Here is a 24,322-nt window from a genome sequence, read left to right as displayed (position 1 = left end):
TAATGACCCTCCAGCCACAGTTCACTCACAATTTGTCTCAGATCCTTCCTCCCTTTACCATTTCCTTGGCATGCAGTATTAGCCGAGCTGAAATCCCAATACCCCAGTCTATTTCTCTTCTCCACGGGCTAATTTATTGCTCTCAGCAACTGAACTTTCACACTATTTGCCTGGCAGGCAACATCAAGTCTGCACACTGTACAAATTATGTTGTACATTCATCACACAGAATAAGGCTCATTAAACGTGGCACGTGGTACCACAGAGAGCAATTACCCTATAATGCAGCTTCCACCATTCTTCTATGCCATACAGGTAAAACTAATTGCTAACATCTAATATCAGTTTGAACTGATCAAAGCATTTATTATGTATCCTATTATCTATTCCAGAGGACCCGAGTTTGGAAGGTTAACGTTCAACATGTGGCTCATGCTCGTAAATAAGACACAATGATTCATGTATCTGCGTTCAGACTTGTCACATTTAAATTGAATCAATAGGCAGTGAAACCTCTCCTTCCTTTCAATTTCTTCGAGAAAACTTGGAGGTGAAAAAAGTGAGAGAATTTGGGAAAATAAATTCTGAAATAGGGGAGAATTATTGCCCCCCTGAGGCCCTGCCCTCCTTCGCTTTTCTTCTGAAATCCATTTGGCCTGGTCCCCCCATTAGGCTTGCTGTCAGGCAGTGGATGCTGGGATGGGCGGCTGTGTAGAGAGAGGCAGGAATGGAATGAATTTACCCGGTCATGTAGAGCGGGTGTCAGAGAGAGACTCAGCCAGCAATCCATCAGTGGCACCAGCGTCCTGTCAGAGGGGGAAGGGGGAGAGGAAGCGACACATTGGGTCAACAGAGGATCTTCATTCTCCAGCGGTTTGCATGCCGTAGGGAGATGGTAAGCCAGGGGGTCTGAGGAACAGGTTTAAGTGTGCACATTTTAGTCCTGCTAATGGAAAACTGGTAAATGAAGGCAGGACAGGATCCAATTATCCCCTATGGTGGGCACCTTTTAAGCAAGCCAGCTAACCTTTGACCCCCTTGTCTTTGGCCTCAGGGCATACTGCTCTCAAACATAACCCATCTGAAAAAAAACACACACACACCAGAATGTAATGGGCTCCATTATTGCCGCCTTGTCAGTGCTTAGCCATGGCATGCTATGTCTATAACATGGTGTATACATCCTGTGAGGACTGTCTTCTACATTCATTAAGGCAATGAATTCCCTGAAACAAGCTTATGACAGGTGGGTGAGCAAATACCTATAATAACGGTCCATAGGGATCCATTCAACATGCTTAAATGAAGGGGAAATGGAGCTGGGAGTGAATTTCTCGATTCTAAAAGCTAAAATATGTGCAGATTTCTTACTCCACATTTAACGGATTCAAATACAACTGCCCGATGTAAAATGCAACCTTTCTTATGGATAGACTAAATATTTTAATGGGCCAAAGAATGTCCAGATAAAGTTTTCGTAGAGCTTTAGACAAACCAACTACTTAGATAGATTCTTTACTCAATCTATATTGATATAAAAAATGACAAGTACAAATATATATTTTTCTATATTTCTTCGGGTTTCGCTTATGCTGATGAGAACTATACTTGAAATTGATTATTGCAGTACTCTACTGCTGCTCATACTGTTAGCTCAATCATTTCTGTGGCACATACTGGAACTGGAACCTGTTGCAATGTGTTTGAGTGGCCTGACATTGAATCAGTTTGTCTACGCAATGGAGGACGGGAGTGTTTTAAAAACTTGTTTGAAAGTTTTTTGCAATTCTATTTGGTGCTAACAGTTAGTTATGCTGAGTTAGGCTCATTTAACAAGCATGAACACATTGTTTAAACCCTTTCCAATCTGTAAAGCTTATGTGGATTTTACAAATGTATCTTTTAAAAACCTGATTTTTTTGGGGGGGGGGGTTGCTGAGTTGATATACTGTAAACAAAAAGCTGTTGCATGCAACACTATACATTTGCTGTTAATTGCAACATCCATTAGGCAAATCCATTTGCATCAACCTAATGCTCTATAGTCAGTGAATAAATGCAAACCACATGTGAGTTACTTAAAAAAGCTTTATTATTCATAAGGTAGGATTAACAACAAACATGCGTCTTACCACAATAGAAAATTGTAAGATATTGCACTGGTTTAACTGTAGAAGTTTTTTTCTTTGCCCATTTCTTTTCACTTGTGTCTGTACAAGCACACTGTCTCCATTAGTCTTGGACAAAGCAAGACGGACACATGGACAGTGCCCTAAATCCATACCACTATATCACCATAATTGAGTGTCAAGTCTTAAAATACAAATAATATTTAGTCATCGTCCCATTCATCTATGCGTCATGTCTAAGGCAATGGCCATTGCACACCAAATAACTTCTTTTCATATTAAAGACACTCAGAACACTAGACTTCAACATATTTACATTAAAGTGAACCATCTCATCTGTGCTGCCATTTGGGTCAAACACAAAGACACACAGACATAAGGAGAGGGCAGTGGTTGGACATGGAGTCTATATGGTTAGATGCAAGTCGTGTGTACAGTATATGTGTGCTCCAAAGGTTTTCGTTCATATAGAGCCTAACTATACCACAGGTGAGAGGTGGCGGGTGAATTTGCTCTAGACTGTGTGTGAGATTACATTTCACTAGCGCGTACATGGTGGTATGTGGCTGCGGGACATTGATGGATGACCACCACAGGCATTCTGATACCTGACTTTACCTCAACAAATAGCCCAACCATCATCATTATCCACATCACGTACACGTACACGAGAAGGCAGTTAGCGCTCTTTCACAGCCCTCGGCAGCTCACGAGCCCAGGGGGCAGAGATGAATTTAACGCATTTTCACACATGAGAAAATTACAATGCTTTCCTTTTTTGTGAAAAGCACATATATAATGTAAAGAAGGTCATCAGAAACTACATGTAAAAAAATAAGATACTAGGAGTGAATGCAACAGTTACTTAATGTCTTCACACCCTGTAAAATCTCAAACGCAGTGCAGCCAGAAAGGAAATCACTAGTGGTCTGCTATCATCTAAGCAACAAAACGTGCCAGAGCACTTGCGCTATACGACACATTATGTAGACATAATACGCTAGTGTGCCATTTACAAATGTTCTCTCAAGGTTTAACACATGTAAACATTTAAGGGCAGTTTCTCTAAGCCCAACACATTTAGTTTAAATGGAGATTCAAGTTATCTGGGTATGAGAATGTAACTTTGGAGTAGGATTGAGTTGTAATTCATCTCTTGTGGACATAATGGTTAAGGCCTTGGTCTTTTTTTTTAATAACAGTGTATTTATGCCTTGGCCACTAGTGTGTAAGATCGATCAGTGTTCTCAAGACGCAACAGGGCAAACACAGTATTAAACCTGACTGCCCACAGATGCATTTCCAACTTGATCCAAATGCCATTCTCGCTACAAGTGCATTTTTGTCACTGATCATGGTGCCCAGGTTAATAAGGTTCATCAGGAATTAAGCTTCAGGCAGCAATGCGATCAACAGCTCCATTCCCTAAAGAAGCATAAATGTGCAAGACATCCATTCACATTTTATATGGACAAAACATGAATAAGGTTATAGTGTAACTGTACTGTACATACCATCATCACGTGACTTCAAATCACAATCAGTCATAAAGTCTAACCAAAAAAAAAAAAAAAAACTTTAATTTTCCATATGGGCAGGGACAAAGTAGCACAGTTGATGTTGGAAACAGCCTAACTTTTGGAACTGACTTTCTGAGCAACAAGACCCCTTTTATATTAGTGGCAAGTGTTGAACTTGCACATGCATAAATATTGAGTGGTAAACTGAGCAGAAACACAATACAGATGATTGGTTTCGATTAGAAATGCAAAATGTGATTAAAACAATTATAGTTCCACAGGTTAAGCTTTGAATACAATATGGTGTTAACACATTGTAATGTCAAGATAATATGAAAGCGTACCACAGTCTCATTTACTGGTCAAACCCCTCAAGACCCCAATCGAGTCTGGGATCTAACTGGATACTGTATTTATTGGTTTTCATATTAATTACACACAAAATAAAAAGGGTTTGTGCAAATACATCTTTGCCTGGTATATTTCAAAGAGCCGAGTCAGACAGAGCTGATATGGCAAAGACAGGACACCAATTAAAAACAAACTCCCATTGTTTAGGGCATAAAACTAACAAAGAACAGACTTTTTTTAAAATATACATTATATAAGAACCCACACTCAAACATGCTCTATACACACACACACACACACACACACACACACACACACACACACACACACACACACACACACACACACACACAAGATACAAGTCTGAAAGGAAAGGAAAAAACGGGAAAAAAAATAGGCAAACAAATATACAGAGACAGCAAATTGGTCCAAATATTAAAATGAGAGAAAATAAAATGCACGCCGAGTAAGAAATAAAATGGTCCGCTTGGAATTTTGAACAAGGACTAAACCAAACAAGATCTAAACATAATGATGTGCAAGTTACTTGCTCTTTCAGTAATGTCTTTAGCTACGATATGTAGCTTTATTGGGATGTGAATGATGGCCAAAAATCACATGATTCGTTACACATAGTAATTACAAATAATTACAAATAACATCTTTAATTCTGATAAGAAACAGAGTAACATGTAAAGATGTAATTCTTGCCATTAATGACCATCATTCTTCCACAATGTACATCCAAATTTCAGTTACCATGTACAACATTAATGATGGCAGTGCCATGGGAAAATCTCAGGTCGATTTTCATAGACATAGATCTCACAGCTGTTCGACACAACTGAAAAATGAAATGAGTGAGAAAGATGGAAAACGCAGTTTGGTTTTTCTTACATACTACAAGTGTGATGAAATCAACCTGGTGTGTTTGTAAAAATTGCTCGGGATACGCTACTCTTATTGCTGCTATGTGTCTTCCTTCAAAGATGAACAGGCAGAAAGAAATACAAGTGAAATGTTGAGGTGTTGCTTTAAGGCACAACTATACCTACTACAACAGAAGATTCTTAAAGCACTCTAAGTGGATAGGGTTTCTGGCTCTCAGGGTGCAGAACCACACATTTTTCCAAGTTTTCTAGCTGCTGAGAAAAATACTTGAAAAGGAGGAACAAGAAAAGCAAAACAATTACACAACCTCACAATTATTTTGTGAATGGGAGAGCATAAAACTCTCTGAAATTAAGCTTTTGGGCTCATCTGTAAATACCTCTATCTCTTCTTCTGTCTTATCTTTCCAGAATCTTTTCACAGGGATACTGACATTAAACAGGACAACTACTTTGTGTTAAAATGTCTGTTAATAGGCAAGTTAAATTAAAGCTGGAGAAAATGGGTCTTTATGCAAGGCTGCTACGTTGTCTTGTTAGATTTATCTCGTGAAGTAGTGGAATTGGGCTTTGCCTGGGCCCGTGATTGTGCTTCAGACCTAGGCCTTGGTGTGGTGCCACTTTGTGAAGTCCCTGGTCTTTCCTGATTCTCTTCCTTAGCTTGGGAGTTTGGAGGAGCTGGCCTTTTTGAAGTCTCTTGGACCTCTAAAGACCTCTGAGAAGTTGAAGCTGGCTCAGATTTAGATAATGTTTGTTTAGAGGGAGATTCAGTCAGCCTTGAAGACTGGGAGCCAGAAGCAGCAGAGGGACTCGAGCGGTCAGGAGAATCAGGACGCTCCAGACGACATTCTTTTATCTTTGGGTGGTTGGCATCTACCTGGGGACGCTGGTCCTTTGTCCGCTCTGAGGCCTCTTTAGTACCTGTGATGTTGAGCTTGACAGGGCCAAGTACACTCTTAGCAACAGTGGCCAACTGAGACACAACTTTGTCCATTCCACTCTCAGAGGCAGTGGATGCAGAGGCGGTAGCAGCAGCAGTGGCTGCAGCCTGTCTGCGGTTGTCGGCCTCTTTCATCTCCTTAGTGATGCCTCCGGTTGGTGTGGTAGCAACAGGAGTATCCCAGGCTACTACAGAAGCAGTGCTAGAATCCATTCTACCATTGGTTTTGGACCTGGGCTCAGAAGTTTTGAAGGTCCTCCGGGGATCCAATGGAGGTGTGGTAGGTTTGACAAAGGGGTCTTTGCTGACAGAGGTAAAGGCGCTGCCATGGGTGGAAAAAGTGCTGGACAGAGGGCTGGGTTGAAGTGGAGAAGGCCTAAGACTACAGTCCTGTACCTTTGACTCTTTCTTTGTCGAGTCATCCGCTAGTGTTGAATTGGAGTCTTGGGCCATAGTAGAGGTTGTGGGATTCTGTTCTGGGGACTTGGCTGCAGCTTGCATTGGCGGTGAGGTTGAAGTTTGTGTCTGAGATTGAGTTGTACTTTGGCTTTGTATCTGCAGTCCTTGACCAGGCTGGGGTGAGCCTGGTGGTGCAACTGTTGAGGGCATCAGTCCCAGTGTTGGTGGAGCTGCTGGTCCGATTCTGATGGTATGGGGAGAGGCCATTACAGTAGTAGGCCTCAAGATATGGCTAGGAGGAACGTAGCTTGTCCTGCGTCCATCTTGGCTGTCTTCTGACCCTTCGTCTGTCTCATCCTCTGAGGAATCCACCTCGTGGATGGCATCTTGCTTTTGAAGAGACTCGCGGCGCTCAGCACGATCCTGGCGTATGGCAGACAGCTTGTCTTTCAGTTTACTCTTCCCAGGAACAAGTCCCAGAGTTCCAGTTCCAGATTCAGGACCTTCTTGCCGACCCAGTTTTCGAACTGAACTCTTCTGCAGGCTGCCCTTTTCTGCAGGAGACACTCTTCCTCCCATTAGAGTCTCACTGGCTGATTCCTGCAGGCTCTGTAAACTAGGGTCTCGCTGTAGCATCTCCTTTTTAAACTCTGAATGTGAAGTATCAAGACTGTGTTTGCGGCTGGCCCCAACTGGCAGTTTTTTATCAGCAGCAGAGGAAGGAGAAGGTGAAGACGATGAAGAAGAAAGAGAAGCTGCAAGTTTCTCAGCTGACTGGACACGTTTGAGCAGAGGAGAGCGAGGAGGATCCGCACTCTTAGGGCGGGATATCTGTCTTACTAAGGGAGGTGAAGAGTGGAGTTTGACAGGGAAAGACTGGCCAATTGAAGAAGTGAGAAGTGCGTGGCTTGGAAGAGGTGAAGGAGAACGCTGAGGGGAGGTGTTCTGAGGGGTGGGCGACGGTGTACGAGCCAGAGGGGATAAGGGGATGTTGCCTGCGGACTTCCGGCGGGGGGAGCGGTACTGGCGCTGCAGTTTGGGGGCTAGACCATGCAAAGAGCTCGGTCTGATCTGACCAGAACTGGCAGGAGAGTTTGGCACACTGGAGCTAGGTGAGCTACTTTGGGATGAGTTCCCACCAACTGCATTAGAGAAAGAGAGGGTTAAGGTTACAGATTAACTATTAACAAAACAAATGAATGGATGAATGGAATTATTTTAGAAACTGCATTGATGACGTCATGGGGAACTAATACACAATATTTTAAGATGCTGCAATGTAAAATTAAATGAGAATATTATCTGGCATGGCGGTATGTGTATCAAAATTGTAATGACAGTAGTAGGTCTGTATGATGTATGTAATATTTGAATACTGTTTGCTATCTTCATTACTGTATGTAAATAAAGATAAAGGCTTTACCTGAGTGGGCTGACTCAGGTGTGGAACGACAGCCCTGTGTGGGTGAACGAGGGGACATGTGAGTGGGAGACCCCGGGACACTGTCACCAGATGAGACTGAGCGGTTCAGAGAGGACAAGCTGCGACTGGTGTGGAGAAGAGTAGCCTGCTTGGTGATCTTACGGAATAGCGAGTTTTTCTTCTTACTGTAATGGATAACCATATACAAACCATAAATGGGACAGTAAATGAAAGCCTGAGGAATTGAAATCAGAGGGACACAAGTATTTGGAGGATGGTAAATGTTATACATCACCTGTCTTGTCCTTCTCTGGTTTTCGTTCTTTTGTTGCGGCGGGCCATTTTGGACTTGTAGCTGGTTTTGCGTGCAGGGCCAACCTTAATAGATGTATTCTCAAAAGGTGTAGCAGAGATGGACACCTTACTACCACTCTGCAAAAAAAAAAAAAGATATATATTCTTAATACCAATAAATTCAAAAGCAACAAGGCTCATCAGATTATGGCTGCCAATGTACCTTGAGAATGAGCTCTACAACTTCTGTGTGCACAAGTCCATGGACAGGCTCTCCATTAACATGTGTAATAAGATCTCCCTCTCTCAGTCCAGCCTCATGAGCAGGTCCTCCATCCTCCACGTGCTGCAAAGCAATATGTTAGAGCACTCAAAACCACAAATTGGTGCGGTCTAACTCCATCATGGAGAATAACTGTAACTGCCGTACTCACCCAGACCATGTGGTGCACAGTATAAATGTCTGTGTCTCCCATGTAAACCCTGATGGCACGCAGGGTAAAACCATATTTCTTGCCGGCTCTGTGAATGACTATGGCGGGTTTAACACTGCAGACAGCTGGGGACAGGTCTCGGCTGGGAGAGGAGTCACGTGACGAGGGGTTGGACGAAAGAGAATGAGGGGACATGGGACTGGCAAGAGGAGAGGCACCATGGTGATCTGAAAGAGAAGAAAAAAGAATTTGAACATCAGTTAAAGTCTGATAGCAAGGCTCGAAATTGCGACCATTTTGGTCGCATTTGTGCGAGTGCAAATAATGGTTGTGGTGCGACCTGTTTTCATTTCTCTAAAAAACGTTTGCAAATTACTTCACAGTGTGTACCTTATGTGCGCTGATACGCGATGGCCGGACCATCATTCTATCCAACGTTATATAACCAATCCAGGGGTTTTCCTGCATTGAATTTTTTTGGGCGGCCGCCAAAGCCTTATTTGATCGGTGAGTGATGTAGAATAGAATGATTGCTGCGCTTTAAAGGGCGCATATATAAGTACGAGAGAGAGCCCCGGCTGCGCGCCCGCACTCTCACGTTTTCAAACAACACGAGCGCTGTCTTGCTCTCTCTCCCTCGCACATATTAATCAAAATCATTTGACACGATAGAAAAGTTTCACGTGGAGCATTCGGAACATTTTTTCTCCTGAATTACCGCAGAGTGTGAATTGTGCTAAAAAATAAACTGCCAGGATAATCACACACAACGCGTGCCGTAGGCTACACGTCTGATTCACTTTAATGAATGGTTAAAACAACTGATCTGTCCAACACTGAACTCACGAGACGTCTGAATCGGTGTATAACAAATCGGTAACACTTTACAATAATGTTTCATTTATTAAATTCTAGTTAACTACATTAGTTAACGTACTGTTAATAAACTGCACTTTGTTCATTTGTTAACCATTGTTAATGTTAATTTCAACATTTAGGCTACTAATAGCCTACATTATTGAAATATTTTTTTTTATTTGTTAACATAATTAATGCACTGTGAAGTAACATGAACGAACAATGAACAGCTGTATTTTTATTAACTAAGATTAACAAAGATTAATACAGCATATTAATAGCAATAGAGTGCCAAGCAAAAAATGCAGGGACAGGTGTGTGGCAAACAAATCAGGTTCGATTATTAAGGCTTTTAATCGGCAGGATTCTGCTGGTCGTTCCGCTCTTTTGGCAGAGCTAATTATACGTCAAATATAACACCGCATACACCATCGCCAAAGAAGAGCTTGCCTTCACTAAATTTAAACCTATGTTGCAGCTCATGGAAAAAGAACGGAGTTGCGATTAAAATGACGTATGCAAATGGAAAATCATGTGCCAATATCATCGGGGTGAAATGATATAGAGCCAGAAGACCAAATTTCAAATCTTGGCCAGTGGCCACAGGATGTGTTAAGCACCAGTGAAATGAAATCTGTAAATATATCATTTGTAGTTGTGGTGCTCCTTAATTTTTGGTGGGTGCTCCTAAATTTTTGCTGGTGCTCCTAACTTTTTGAAAGTTGGGAGCACCAGTGCTACCAAGTAAAAAAGTAAATTTCGAGCCCTGGACAGCCACACACATTTCTTCTAAATGATAGGAGACAGCCAATCCAATCAAGAGACTGTGATTTTGACTAGTAGGACATGTTCCATGTTGGTGTAAGCAAAAGGTTGCCAACCTATCATCATATATCATCATGTTTGTTTTAGGGCTGTCGATTTAACATGTTAATTTAATTAATTTGTAATGGGGAAAATAACATGCTAATATTATTAATGCATTTAACACACCTGCCCTGCATAGTTCACCTTACATTTTTATACAGTTGATTGTTGATGAACATGATGCAGGGCAACAACTCACAGTGTGATGTAGCCTATAGAATGCAGTTAATGCCCCTAAAATTCAAGATATCAGGGCAAAAATACCCCTGTATAAGTTTTGTCTCATATCTATATCATGATATAGTTCAGCAATATCACACAAGTGCTGTTTTCGTCACGAATAGCACAAGTGCAAATGTGATATTGATTTTATACACCAGTTCAATAAATATTTAATAGTGTTATATTTTAGACACAATATTGTTTAGATACAATATTGTCGGCTTTTGCTCAATTTTGCCAACAAAATATTACCTATAAAGCCAGAGCAGAACTGTTGTGCGTCCTTGAGCAAAACACAGAATTGTTTTGTTTCTGAATTACGTTTTAAGCGAATCAGTCGGGTAAACCAATGATTCAATGGCCCATTCATAAAGAAAGCCATTTACTTAATTCCTGAATGAATCAGCCGTTTGAACGAATCGAATGAATGACTCAATGACTTACTCATTTAGACATTTACCGCAACATACTGGCAGTTTTAGTTTCTTTAGAGTATAATTTCACTAAAATGTTTTTTGTTGTTTTTTCATACTTCCATATTAATAAAAACCCATTAAAGAAAATTCTGTCATCATATACTCACTCTTATGTCCGTTGAAGCCTAAAAGTTTATGGCCTGGTTTCACAGACAGGTCTTAGACTAAGCCAGGATTAGGCTTTGGTTCAATTAGGACATTTAAGAAGCTTTTAAAAATGCACCTTAGAAAAAAACATTACTGGTGTGCATCTTGAGACAAAACAATGGCACTGACATATTTTAAGATTTGTCAGTGCAAGTTACTTTCAGTTAAAACAGCTCAAACATTCATTTTAATCTGAGGCTTGTCTTAACCCTTGTCTGTGAAACCGGGGGTATGTGTAATAAATTCTATGTTGAATCAAATAAAATATATATATATATTTTTGATCTACTATTTGTAATTTCTATTTGATGCTTTTCTCATTTTCACACACAATAATGGCTTTATCTTTTGGGGGTAATTTTTCAGCCAAATTTGATCTGCAATTAGTTTGCGATTAATTAGATAAAAATTATTAATAGCTTGACAGCCCTAGTTTGTTCAAGGACCAACAAAAGATGTTGATCTAGAGATGTCATGCATGGCAAAATCATGATGACCAATCATATGCACTTACCAGCAGGAATCATTAGTGAGAGAGTAGTTGCTGAGGCTGATTTGATGACTTTGTTAAGAGGTCGTGATGCGTGTTTCTCTGTATCTCCTGATAGCAGTCTGTGGCGAGCTCTTCGAGCCGCCAAATCACTGATGGCTTTAGGGGTGGAGTTTTCAGAACTTTCAGCACTGTAGCGAGAAGCTCGATCCAACACATCAGCAGAACTACCAGCTGAAATCACACGCATGCACATAAATTAAAAATGAGAGATGTCAGAGATATGTGTATAGAAAATGGCAAACTATCAGAATGGTTGAATATGGTGTTACTTGAAATCATAAACCCCAGTAATTTTTTGCACCTTTTTATGAGACATTTTTACGCCTCATTAAATCTTTGACTTGTCTTGAAAATCTTGTGAACATTTTTTTTTTTTTGGGGGGGCTAAAGCTAGTACAGATACTCCCCAGAGTAATTCATAAAGACTGACATGTGAGAGTAGATTGGCTGATCTGGCTGGAAGTGGAGCCTGGTATGGTGGGTGATTCATCCAGCCTGAGCTCTCTCTCCACAGGGAGCTCTGGAATGGCCTGAGGCAGATCTTCCACACGAGGGCCCCTCACAGGGGTCTTCCTGCCCCCCACACCGCCATCCTCTTCACTGGAAATGGCGAATCGAGGCATTTCGATGATGGCTGAGCAGCAGCGGCGACGTACAGTCAGAGGTGGGCTAGAATCACTCTCAGTGTGAGACGACTCGGAAACAGAGAGACGCTTCCTTAAGCTGCATAAAAAACCAAACATGTTTATGACACAATGTTGGACAAATAGTTTCTGTTATTTATTCATCAGATTGATTTGAGGTGTTTCACTCACATCTCTGGTGAGCCAACCAGCCAGCTCCGGTCTCTAGACTTTAGGCCACTGAGACTGTCGATCCGCTCTCCTCCTTCTTCACTCAGACTGCGCTTAGTGGGAGGAGGGGTGCGCTTCTCCTCATGCAAGGAAAGACGCTCCATACTACTATATACCTGAGAGAGGGAGATCGATGTGGAGAGATGAAGACAGATGAAGTTAAAAAAGGAAGAAATGAGAGAAACAGAAGCAACTCTGAACTTTGAAAACGGTATAAACTGTTAAGGCATTAGACTGAACTTATAATTAAGCAGAACAGATATCAACACTAAATTATGACCATAAGTTGTTGTATAGCAGATACAAAAACTGTAAACTGTGCTGGCAACCACAAACAGTCTACAGTTAATAAAGGTAAAAAAGAATTTCAGTTGTCCTCTACAGGTTATTATTCAGGAAGTGACTGAAATGGCGCCCCATCACAGTACTAAAATGGTTTAAAGTGCAAAATTATGTTTCTTTCCATTCTGTCCCATTTTTCTTTATTTTCATATGCCCTATATTCCACCCTGCTTTTAAAGTACCTTAGTTAGCTGAAGAATTGTTTATTTTGATTATTATTAATGAATTAACTATTAATTGAACATCTTATATCATTTTGTAAAGAGTGTTAGTATGTGTTACTTCACACCTTGCTAAATCGTGGTGAACAGGAGGAGAACTGACGGATCTCCAGATGGTCATCATCATTAGTGTCATCCTCTTCCTCCGAGTCTACATGATGATACCGATCTGAACGTGCTAGAGGGTTGAAGAAAGAGATCTCAGATTGTGTTTTAGAGAACATAAGCCCATGTGGTGTGTGCTGTGCTGCAGGTATGGAAGAGAGTAAAGTATCTTGTTATAAATTTCACTCCATTCCCTACTGCCTGAAGACGTACTGTCAAAGTAGCTAGTGTCATCCTCCGACTCCAGCTGAGGAATGAACTCAGCCTTCTGCCTCAGGAGACTGTTCCAGTCCAGATCAGTAAAAAAGCGGTGCTGTTTCACCTCAAACGCACTCCCTGTGAGACAGAGAGAGAGAGAAGATCTCTTCAAATATTTCTCAGAGAACAGAGATGTGGGATTCTTCTCAAAATTTTCTGCTCAGGTTCATTCATACACTATTAATCTCAGCACATCAGTCAAGTCACTCCTCTAAGACTAAACCAGGGAATAGATCAAGGAGAAGTCAGTCTGTGCAAGTAAGTGTGAATTTGTGCGCTAGAACACCTGTCCCCAGACGCTCCAGAGGGTTTTGCCGCAGTAGTTTGGAGATGAGATCTTGAGCCTCAGGAGGCAAAGCTTCATCACCTTCTGGCCAGATTATCTCATCTGTTGAACCAAACATACAGAAATCATCAACAACACAATTAGGTTCACAGGTCAGATTTCAAATAAAACAGGCTGATTTAAGTTTTAAGTTTTTAAAAAAAAAAGAAGTTTTATTTTTCAAAATTAACTATTGGCTGGCTAGAGAAAAGTAAGATTAAAACTGATAATTGATATCACATGCCATACCAGTCAAAAGTTTGGAAACTCACGACTGTATAATAAATGCAATGTTTCTCATGATTAAATATTTTTTTGAACTTTCTTCTAGATACGACACTAACCACTGATGACTTGTCCAAACAGTTCCTCGGGTGTATCTCCAAAGAAGGGAGCACAGCCCACAAGAAACTCGTACAAGATGACTCCCATAGCCCACCAGTCCACTGGTTTACCATAGCCCTGCCTCAGAATGACCTCAGGAGCAATGTATTCAGGAGTACCACACACCTGAGAAAGAAAGAGTTTTGAGAACTGCCGTTCCTTTTATATATATATATATAAATAAAAAACAAAAACAACGCAACAAATTACAGTCCCAGAGGACACTTGTACCTGTTTGTCAAGGAATTCACGGGCATCTTTTTCAATGTGGCCCTCATATAGATTGGTTGTTAAGCTCATTAAACCAATTTTGGACAGGCCAAAGTCTGTCAGTTTGACGTGTCCCATTGAAGTAATCAGAAGACTGTAGAAAAACAGGATTTTTTTTTATACTGACATCAATGAATGTGAAAGTCCATCCATCCATCTAAAACAAATGCTGTCTAAACCAAAGCCAACTGATCTGTTACAGCTTAAGCAAGCAAGCATGCATGCTAAACAAATATGTTTTTATATTCGAGTTAGATGGAATCTAAAGAATAAAAACAACCCTGAAGGAGGTCTTTGACTGAATCATAGTGATACCTAAAGATTTGCAAGCTTCAATAGTGTGTGAGATATATACAGTATTAAGAATAGAAAGTCAACTATAAACAGGGTGGATTGGTGTTGCATTTTCTTACTTGTCAGGTTTGAGGTCTCTGTGCACAATGCCATAGTTGTGAAGGTATTCCAGTGCTAGAACAGTCTCAGCAAAGTACATACGTGCCATGTCCACAGGCAGAGCTCCAATGTGCTTCAGCAAAGTGGCACAGTCCCCACCTGTAGACACACACAAACAGTTTCAACTACAGCATCACTCTGGGGTGTATACCATATTGAAGTCCTCCATGAACATAGTCACCCTCCACAAAGATGTTGTACAAGTATTTCTCACCCTCCACATACTCCATAACCATGCAAAGATGTCTCCTTGTCTCAAAGGAGCAGAACATGCTGACAACAAAAGGGTTCTCTGCAAATGTCAGGATGTCTCTTTCCACAAAGGCCTGCTGGATCTGGTTTCTCAGGATCAGGTTCTGCTTGTTGATCTTCTTCATGGCAAATCGCTGACGGGTCTCCTTATGCCTCACCAAAAACACAGCCCTGAGTGGAGAGAGGCATGCATCACTTCAAACTGCCTCCTTACCCTTTGACTATTAAAGAGATGACATTCTAAAAGTGTAACACCTTAGCATTTATAATCATTTCTGTAGCTGTGAAATTCAACTGTCTTACCCATATGCTCCATTACTGATGAGTTTAATGGTCTCAAAGTCTTCCTCACGAGGAGTTTTAGTTTTGGACTGAGGCTGAAGCTGGTGTGGCTGTACGGTGGCTCCTCGACTCTGCATATAAACACAAGCATTTGGTCTTAGTTGAATGCTAGTATACAGAGTCGATAGAGTTATTGAAGACATTTCTATTCGATTACTCACATCTGTGGAATCTGTCTCTGTCTCTGGGGTTTCAGGGTTACCACTGTCATAGCTACTCAGCTGGGCCATTTCTAGAGAGCGAGAATGAAAAGAGGGAATGAAAAGGAAAAGGTGTAATTGAAAAACAACACAAATGTTATTGAAGCTCCTGATAAAAGACTGCAAAACCAATAACATCAGATTTGCTTCATACAGTCCCCAAAAAGCATTAGAACACTTATGCCACACTTGACAATATATGAATGACAATGCATTAGATAACAAAATATCATTTGTTTCTGAAAATGTTACAATGTCTTTTTTTTTTTTTATCTCATAACATTTTTAAGTGTAGCTTAGTGTTCAAATGCTTTTAGGGTGACTGTATGTAGCATTCTTACCCTCAAGGGGGTCCCTGGTGAGGCCCAGCTGGCTGATGATGTACCGAGGGATGTCAGACTTGATGCCTTGACCTTCTTTAGCATGACCTTCAGCAGCCTCTAACAGGTGGTAGAACTCCTCTGGGTTAAACTCCTAAACACATACACAGGAGAAATATGATCACATACAGTAATATGAACATTAAAATCTGACAAAAACTAAGTCCCACTCAATCCTCAATCATTATATTTATTCTAGAGATCTGGAGTAGATCGAAGATCAAATACTTCAGGACAAACATTTCAAATGATGATGAACTTATTACTGTAATAACACTTTATTTATTATTTATTAATAACAGTCAAATGTCTATAAATCACCATATACATAACTCTTTTTTTCTTCATAAACATTTTGGACAAAAATGTCTTCTTATTCAGGGAAATTCACACAAAAAGATGAAACAATGTTATATATACAGTATGTTAACAAACTATCATATTAAAATGAAAGAATGTAAGGAAAATAAGAGCCAAATTAAGTGCCAAAATCAATGTCATTTATTTAAGGAACAGTTTAGATATTTTGTGTGTGTGTGTGTGTGCTTATTTAGGCAGGTTTGTCTCCAGGTGTCACACTGAGGTATTTGGATGCCTTGTGCGCACATGAAGCAGAACAGGTTAACAGCTCATTTACTCTCTCAGCTGCTGGTCCTCCATCAGTGCTGAGCTGTACTGTATGTTGTCATACTACTGAATGCACCAGATTACTCAAAATACACATGTGACTACAACCATGCAGCTCCGTGTGGAAGTCAGAGGAGCTTTTAGGTTTGAATGTGTGCAGTTTTGGGCACTGTAAACTATGACATGGTTTTATAATGCACTGAAGTCTGCCATGATTCTTTAAAACAAAACAATGAATCACACACATCATTGTGCATTTTGAAGCTTTGCAGTTTGGTCTTTATTCCCAAAGTAAATTTTAATTAATTATACAGTACTGAGCATGTCCTTCATTAGTTATGGAAAATCAGTTTGCTCTGAAGCCTTGCTAAAACTTATCTCAAAGATTCCTGATTAGAATCCTTTCAAATATCAGTGCTTACCAAACACTCCAGCAGACGGGCGGGCCGGGCGATGACTATCATCAGTTTCTTTACCAGCTGGGTGACAAACGTCACCTCCCCACTTTCTGAACGCTCATGAGCCTAGCAATAGACAGAGAAGACAATAGTTTTGGAATAGCATACTAGCACACTTTTCAGTTTGCAGCATGTGTACTGCATGACTGGAACACCTAGTAAATCTGTCAAAATGAGCAGTATACAAATTAGAGAACACAATGCAATGTTAAACTTGACCTTCCATTTCAACTGAGACAATTAAGCCAGAAGCGATATCAATCACTCAGTACTAGAATAAAAGATAGTTGAATGAAGTGTACAGAGAGAGAGTGCATAAAAAGTAAGAGCGTAAAAGGAGCAGGAGAGTTCATCAGTTGTGTAGAGAAGAGCTGTTAAGAGTCGATGGTTAAACAGTCGGCTGATGGTAATAGAGCAATCTCTGACAGACAGCACAGTCACCTCAGGGGATGTCTAATCAACCTCTGAATTATTTATACAGGTAATGAAACCGCCAGTGAATCACACACACTCAGGATAATAAAGGGTCTTTGCACTGAGTAAATACACTATAGAGTGTCAGAAGTAACAGGAGTAGGAGCTGTAGGATGAGGGAGGGATTTGGTTTAGCACACCCTAAACTAGATGAAAGTAGATGCTCTATACTCAGCTAGACATAAGGTCAATAGAAGATTCCCAGGATTCCTTTAGGGCCAGACGTCATGGTGACAGCCAGGTCACTAAAGTGACCCTAACTTGAGATTGGCACCTGTGGTTTTTAATGATGCAACCATGGGAGACTGAATGTTATAGACTGATCATTTATAAATGTACAACTAGTCTGACCTTAAGACAAATGTCCAGTTAAATAAATAAAGCCTATTGCTGAGGAATTGCCTAAGGCATTTGAAAAAATGTAGGTCAATAGTCCAAGACCACATAAAAAGAAAAGAAAAAAAGAGAAGATGAATGAATAAAACTGTTACTATAACATCATTATAGTATGCATGATGCATATGTATCATATCAGTTATGAGCCAATATTTTGTTGAAAAGTCACTATTGGTCCATATGAGATATTAGCAAATATTTAATTGTGCACACTTATTTCATCCTATTTTCGGCATTTGGATTACCTCTGCTGTCATTTAGATAATACTGATAATTATTATTTGACATTATTCAATTTAACATATTACAAAATTAACATTTATTATATTAATATATTTATTTCTTATATACATGATTTCATACCTTTTAAGTAGAATGTTGTGATGCCAAGCAAGAATCAATATGGATTTTATTTTTAGTGCTTTTTTCATTTTCTTTTTCTAAATACAAAATAGCATTAAATTTGAATTCTGGCCATAATATCAAAAATATTATTGTTGTGTTGGTATCAGTCAGAATTTTAGGTAACACTTTATTTTACAGTGTCCTTGTTACATATGTTACATGTACTTACCATAGTAATAACTGTAAATTATGCATAATTACATGCAACTAACCCTCAACCAAATCCTTATCCTACCCTAAACCTATAGTAAGTACATCTAGTTAATTAATATTACTCAGTAATTAAATATATAATTGCACTGTAACAATGACACCTTAAAATAAAGTGTAACCGAATTTTAAAATCAGTGAATTCCTTATATGGGTAACTAAAGTCTGGGTTCGAAGTGTAATACTCTATAACAAATAACAAAAAAACTACTATGATTCACAATTCAAATTTGAATAAAGTAAACCCTAGAAGGTGAATTATAAACATTAAAATAGTCTAGTTACAGTACATGTTTTGAGTGCTAAACTGTCAATAAATCTTCAAATCAACAACATAAAATAGCATCTAAGACTATGACCTTGACTCAATGCAACCCTGAAAAGTAAAAACAATCAAACTCAACTGTTGGATCCACATGGTTTCTGAGCGTGCTCTGCTCCCAACGCTTTAAAACGTGCTGAAGAACCTCCTCTTCCTCCAGCCGCCTCTGCCACGAAACGCAGGACATCCTTTGAGCGAGCGAGGAACCGTTAAATGGAGGAATTGGGAATGCTTTTCTGAGTTCACCTGCTGAAGATGCGATTTATACCGCGTCCCTGTCTGGCCCACCTGTCACCATCGGCTCCCAAACTAAAACAGCCAATTAGCACGGGCTGGATGATGTCATCCCTACTCGCCTGAATGCCAAGTACGTCTGCGGTGATAGCGCGGCGACTGCATGAGATCACGATGTGCGCATTTTTGATTCTGGCAGGTAACAGCAACGGGATGGTTATGGACAACCAACCGAAAGAGGGGAAAACCTGACCTAATCCCTCCTTCCAATCTCACTCTCTCCCTTTCTCTCTCTCTCTCCCGCCTTGTCTCTCACTCCCCGCACCCCCCTCTTGGGTGCCTGGAATACTCATCCGTCACCAGTGGTGGTTACTGGGGTGTGAAATTAAATTCAGGAAGGTGCTGCACCCCCCATTCCAATACACAACAAACACACACACTCTCGTACATTCCTGCACACATACGATTTGTGGGATCAGTATGGGACCTCTGGGAGTCATAACGCTGTCCCTGTGGCACCGTAACTGAGCTAATCAAGACATCAACGACATCTCCTGAGTCCTGACTAATGCAGATGTGACAGGTGACCACAGACTCAACAGAATAACTAAAAACACATGTGATAGAGTTCTTTATGACTACCCAGCAGTATAGAGATGACCTCTGGCCTGCTGTGATGACATCATACTTAGGCAGACATGGATTTATGGCTAAGGAACAACAGGAAGGACCTCACTGAAGCTGTGCGTGACAAGGAGTCAATACTCTTGAAATATATGCCATCAGCTTCCTACTCTCCACACGTGGCTGTCCTTGCATACTCACATCCTGGTGTAGCTTCTCAAGGTTCTCCTGTAGCTCGTAGAAGTAGCGGGAGGTGATGAGACCCTCGCGGGATTTGTCCAGGCAGTCCCGAGACAGTTCGATGACCTGGTGGTGGATGAAGCTCAGGACGCCGTCAGCTAAAGGCATGACTTTGTCAGGAGCTGATGAGGATATGAAATCAGCCAACCGTTCCTCCATCTGAGCAGTAGCCTGTAGGACAGAAAGATCCTAGTTCAACAAAGGCCAAGCTATGGAGAAACAGAAGCATCCAGCCACCCATAATGCATGACTACATTTAGTCAGATATATTTCTATTCATTAATTTTATTTTTTGACCACATTTATGACCCATTTTTTTCAAATCCTTTAATTAACAAAATAAAAAAGAAAGTCCGTTTTGTCATTATATTACACCTAAACACGTTCAGGCCAGAGCAAATGAAAAAAAGAGTGATTTACATATTTATTTATTCATTATCTGTACACATTTATGCTAATGAATGTCTTTGTTTTATTTTTTTTTAATAAATTTTATTTCAAATATTGCTCATTTATTAACAGTAGCATTATTAATTCATTTGTAATTATTATTACTATTAGTATTATTACTATTTTTTATATTACAGTTATTATTCAATTAACATTCTGGCACCTTAGTATTTATTAACAGTAAATATTTCTTTCTTTTCTGTCGCTGTGTATTGGTGTTTTAGCAATGTCAATAAAGTAGTTTAACGTGTGAAAATGAGACTCTATCCAGTGTATTTGAGTTGTGCAAGTTCAGCGTCAGTTTTAGACCTCACCTTAGGGAAACGCTCCTTGTAAACATGGTTCATCATGATGATCTCATGGTCAAATGATATGGGTGAGCGTCCAGGGCTGAAGAACAGAAGAAAGAAAGAAAAATAAGTGGAGAAAAGAATCAACAAATGGGACTTACCTTACCTTTCTTTTTGTTGCTGATCATATAGGTTCAACCCTAATGTCCCTATGCCTTCAAGCAAATGTTGTTTAGTGCCCTATACCTGTAATCTAATGTGGATGATACACTGGAGCACCTGTAGTTTCTGACATAGCCAACCTCATTCATGTCAAAGTAGAATCTTCAATCAGAGACGCTCCACAGGGAATATTGAGAGATATGGCTTGTGTAGATATACTAGTATGTGTGTGTGTGAGTGCGTTTTATTCAGGGACACAGATTACAGATGCAGCTGGGGCCACATGAGTCACTCCGGTTAGTAAAGGTAAGCTGGCCATGTGACCCGAGGATGAGGTAATGCTATAAGTCGTCATTCGAAGGCTTGCGCTCGCTATTAGTCCCCCTGATTGAATAAAAACAAACTAACCATAGCACATCTGGTCCACCTCCAGGGTGCTGTTGAGAAATGCGCCAACACACACACTTACACACTAAACTGGCTCATCTACAGGTGTGTCAATGACAATATGAGACAGGGGGAAAATATTCTAGTCAAATCTTCAACTTACTTGAGAGCCATTTCAATCAAAAATTATGATCTGACCATGACTGCGGTAAAGGTTAACTCTGACAGAGATTGATTCGCAGCTGAAGGGAGCTGCATTAACAATCACACTGAGAATATTTCTCCAGCTGAGTGAGGTAGAGAGAAAAGACGAGGGAAAATGAACATGCCTTGGAGCGATCCTCTACTTTTATTAAATAAAGAATTTACTGTGTGCAAAGAATCAATGTGAACCTCCTGCGGCGCAATAACATTCTGGATTCAGACAGATGATAATTAGTGAACGTAATTATTTTTCTTTGATGGATGCAGAAATGTCCTTGCAGCCCCAAAAATCATCATGTTTTTAAGAAATGACCTTGAAAAAAGATTCTAGTTATAGTTTTGAGCCACATGGATTTAATTGAAGTAATGTTCTGTGCAGGAACATAATGGAGAAAATAATGTTGTGTTTGGGTTAGAAAGTATAAAAAGAAAATTGAGTGATAAAAGGAGAGGAACAAATTTGAACAAATTCCTAAGTTTGAAACTTTTTTCATGCCAACATTTTCTATTACAGCTCTTTGAGGAAAGATGTGTTCTTACTTTTCCAAAGAATTTGGACTTTATTGCATCAGAATATGCCTACGTCCTAATACATTCTACACGAAAAGCAAGTACGTAGTATGTCTAAATATTCAGTATTTACAAAACAGAAAGCGGACAATACCCGGATCACCAACTATTTCCGTTAAGATTCTAATGTGCTCTTTACCATCCCAAAGGTTGGAGAACAGTGAAGTGACGTCAAAGCTTACGTGACAATGCCAACATGTCAGATTTAAATGTTTTTGAAAGAAGTCTCTTATGCTCAGCAAGGCTGATCAAAAATACAGTAATATCAGTAATATTGTAAAATATTATTACAATTTAAAATAACCACTTTTTTTAAATGTATGTACAAATATATTAAAATAAAAGTAATGTAAAATTCTTAATTGAATTCATTAATGTTCGAGAACTTCACTAAATAAAGTATTCGTAAAAATATTTTGTCTCAGGAAACTGAGACAAAATAACTGAAACTGAAACTGTTATTTGTCACTCGCATCACCCTGGTTAGGACACAGCTTTACAATGAAGGACAAAATATGAATATTGGTTTCAGTAACTGAAAAAATTTTAATCTATCTGAAAAGAATGTGAAGACTAACCGAGAGAGATGCTATCACATGGAACAAAAGAAAAACAAAGGGAGAGACAGAGCCAGAGAGAGAGGGGAGAGGATGAGAGTGTGTAAATGTGTCACAGTTGAGCACAGAAATGACCTCTAAATCCCTCCGAGGTGCTGGAAACCAGGGAAATCAGCTAGTTAATTGGCCGTGACAGAATGGTCTGCACTAACACACACAATCGGATGACATCACCAACAAAGCCATAGACACATTTTAGTCATTTTAGACACATTCTGATGTATTATGCATGTTAATTTAAAAATAAAGAAATGGCTTGGCTAGCCGGAAGGAATCCAGAATGTGTCCGTTGTATTTTGGCACTGAGCCCTTCATTAAAATAATATTCTAATTTCCAGCTACTGCTACCAAACCATTTGACATATGGATGATGGATGGTGACCACTGCACATTGAGCTCATTACTCATCGACTGTGTGTTTGAGTGAGTTAAAAGATGTAAAGAGGAAGAATGATGGAGAACCGTGAGTGAACACTGCATGAAGAAGCGTCGCTGTCAATTCTCTCCGCATGTCTGCTGTCCAGGGCGTGAAATTAGCATAATACTGCTACATTTCCTCGTCTCTAATTAACCAGTTTGAGCTTGACTGCAAATCCCCTCAACCTCCTCCCTCATCCAGTCTTTTCATCCTTCTCTCCCTTCTTCTAACATAAGAAATGGACAATCCAGGGAAGCGATAATCTGTAAAATGTGGCAACAGCAAACCTCACTATCTCATCCAATATTTATGGATCTAATTCTGGAGTGCCGAACCCCCCGCTGAGTGTGTCTAGATACTAAAAGAGGCAAGGCCAGTGTTTCCTGAATAAGTCATCTTAACAGAAAAAGAGAAAGAGCCAAAGGGGAAGGAGAGCGAGGAAGAAAGATGTGTTTACAGATAAGAAGCTCATGAAGGAGGTCTCTTTCTTAGCGTTCAGGAGGAAATGATTTAGTCTGTCAGGTCCTGGGCAGAAGTTTGAATGACTACTAGAGTCATCATACAACTCTACTGCAGAAAAAGAGTGTATACGAGTGGAGATGTATCTCCTGTATATTTATACACAGTGCTTAACATATTTATTAGACCACCACCCAATGCAAGGTTTGTGCAACGGCTGCCCTAAACTAGTATGTGTAAGCTCTTTAGTCACAGTTGGCCAAGTCAAAGTCCGGATTTTGAACAAATTTTTGATTTAGTGGATTCAAAATAGATCGCACAAAAGTTTCTTCAAAAGCAAGTATTTGAGAACAACTGTAAACTATTTGGAATAATTCCAATAACAACAGAGACTGCCTTTGGCTTGCTCAGTTGGGGATATTTTGGGGATATTTAATTTAATTTGATCAATCAATAAATTCCTCTTGAAACAAACTTTGTTGTATTATTTTAATTTAATACTGTGAAGCTGCTTTGATACAATCTGTATTGTGAAAAGCGCTATACAAATAAACTTGACTTGACTGTAGAAAAGTACAGTACATAAAAACAATGCCAGCAAAGTTATCAAGGCCAAAAGACAGCATACAAAATATTACGTTTTTTGGTTATTATGTGTGAATAAAGACATTTTTAGTTTTAAATACGTTTTTGACAGATTCCTAATATATGTATCTTTATAATGACAGGTGGTCTAATAAATCTGTTAAGCACTGTATATATATCTTTTTTGGATATTATTTTCATGACAACTATGGACATTTCTCCTCTATCATGCTCATCAACCCTGACTGATCTGGACATTCAACCTCTGAGTTTTTTTTGTTATAATTTTCATTATTCTTAG

The 24,322-nt window shown here is 39.7% G+C and overlaps 1 protein-coding gene across 5 annotated transcripts in view; it reads right to left on the bottom strand.

The window, feature by feature from the left end:
- Positions 1–2,074: 2,074 nt before the first annotated feature.
- mast2 (microtubule associated serine/threonine kinase 2) overlaps positions 2,075–24,322 on the bottom strand; it is a 135,768-nt gene continuing 113,520 nt past the window's right edge. For 4 of the 5 annotated variants that reach the window (XM_082189853.1, XM_082189854.1, XM_082189855.1 and 1 more), the window contains 21 exons: positions 20,644–20,719; positions 19,841–20,050; positions 16,939–17,040; positions 15,851–15,983; positions 15,471–15,541; positions 15,271–15,380; positions 14,930–15,138; positions 14,676–14,814; positions 14,224–14,356; positions 13,953–14,118; positions 13,570–13,671; positions 13,239–13,361; positions 12,989–13,098; positions 12,319–12,473; positions 11,934–12,226; positions 11,465–11,674; positions 8,381–8,607; positions 8,170–8,292; positions 7,948–8,084; positions 7,653–7,837; positions 2,075–7,371 (listed from right to left, as the gene is read on the bottom strand). In XM_082189853.1, the coding sequence (XP_082045979.1) occupies positions 5,414–7,371; positions 7,653–7,837; positions 7,948–8,084; positions 8,170–8,292; positions 8,381–8,607; positions 11,465–11,674; positions 11,934–12,226; positions 12,319–12,473; positions 12,989–13,098; positions 13,239–13,361; positions 13,570–13,671; positions 13,953–14,118; positions 14,224–14,356; positions 14,676–14,814; positions 14,930–15,138; positions 15,271–15,380; positions 15,471–15,541; positions 15,851–15,983; positions 16,939–17,040; positions 19,841–20,050; positions 20,644–20,719 (4,972 nt within the window). In that variant the 3' untranslated portion in view covers positions 2,075–5,413. The remainder of the gene's footprint in view (positions 7,372–7,652; positions 7,838–7,947; positions 8,085–8,169; positions 8,293–8,380; positions 8,608–11,464; positions 11,675–11,933; positions 12,227–12,318; positions 12,474–12,988; positions 13,099–13,238; positions 13,362–13,569; positions 13,672–13,952; positions 14,119–14,223; positions 14,357–14,675; positions 14,815–14,929; positions 15,139–15,270; positions 15,381–15,470; positions 15,542–15,850; positions 15,984–16,938; positions 17,041–19,840; positions 20,051–20,643; positions 20,720–24,322) is intronic. The other variant, XR_014211536.1, reaches the window with a different exon arrangement.

Source organism: Leuciscus leuciscus, assembly GCF_965113295.1.
Source record: "Leuciscus leuciscus genome assembly, chromosome: 14".
Classification (NCBI taxonomy): domain Eukaryota; kingdom Metazoa; phylum Chordata; class Actinopteri; order Cypriniformes; family Leuciscidae; genus Leuciscus; species Leuciscus leuciscus.
The sequence above is the reverse complement of the archived record's forward strand: the minus strand, read 5'-3'. Positions and strand labels throughout refer to the sequence as shown.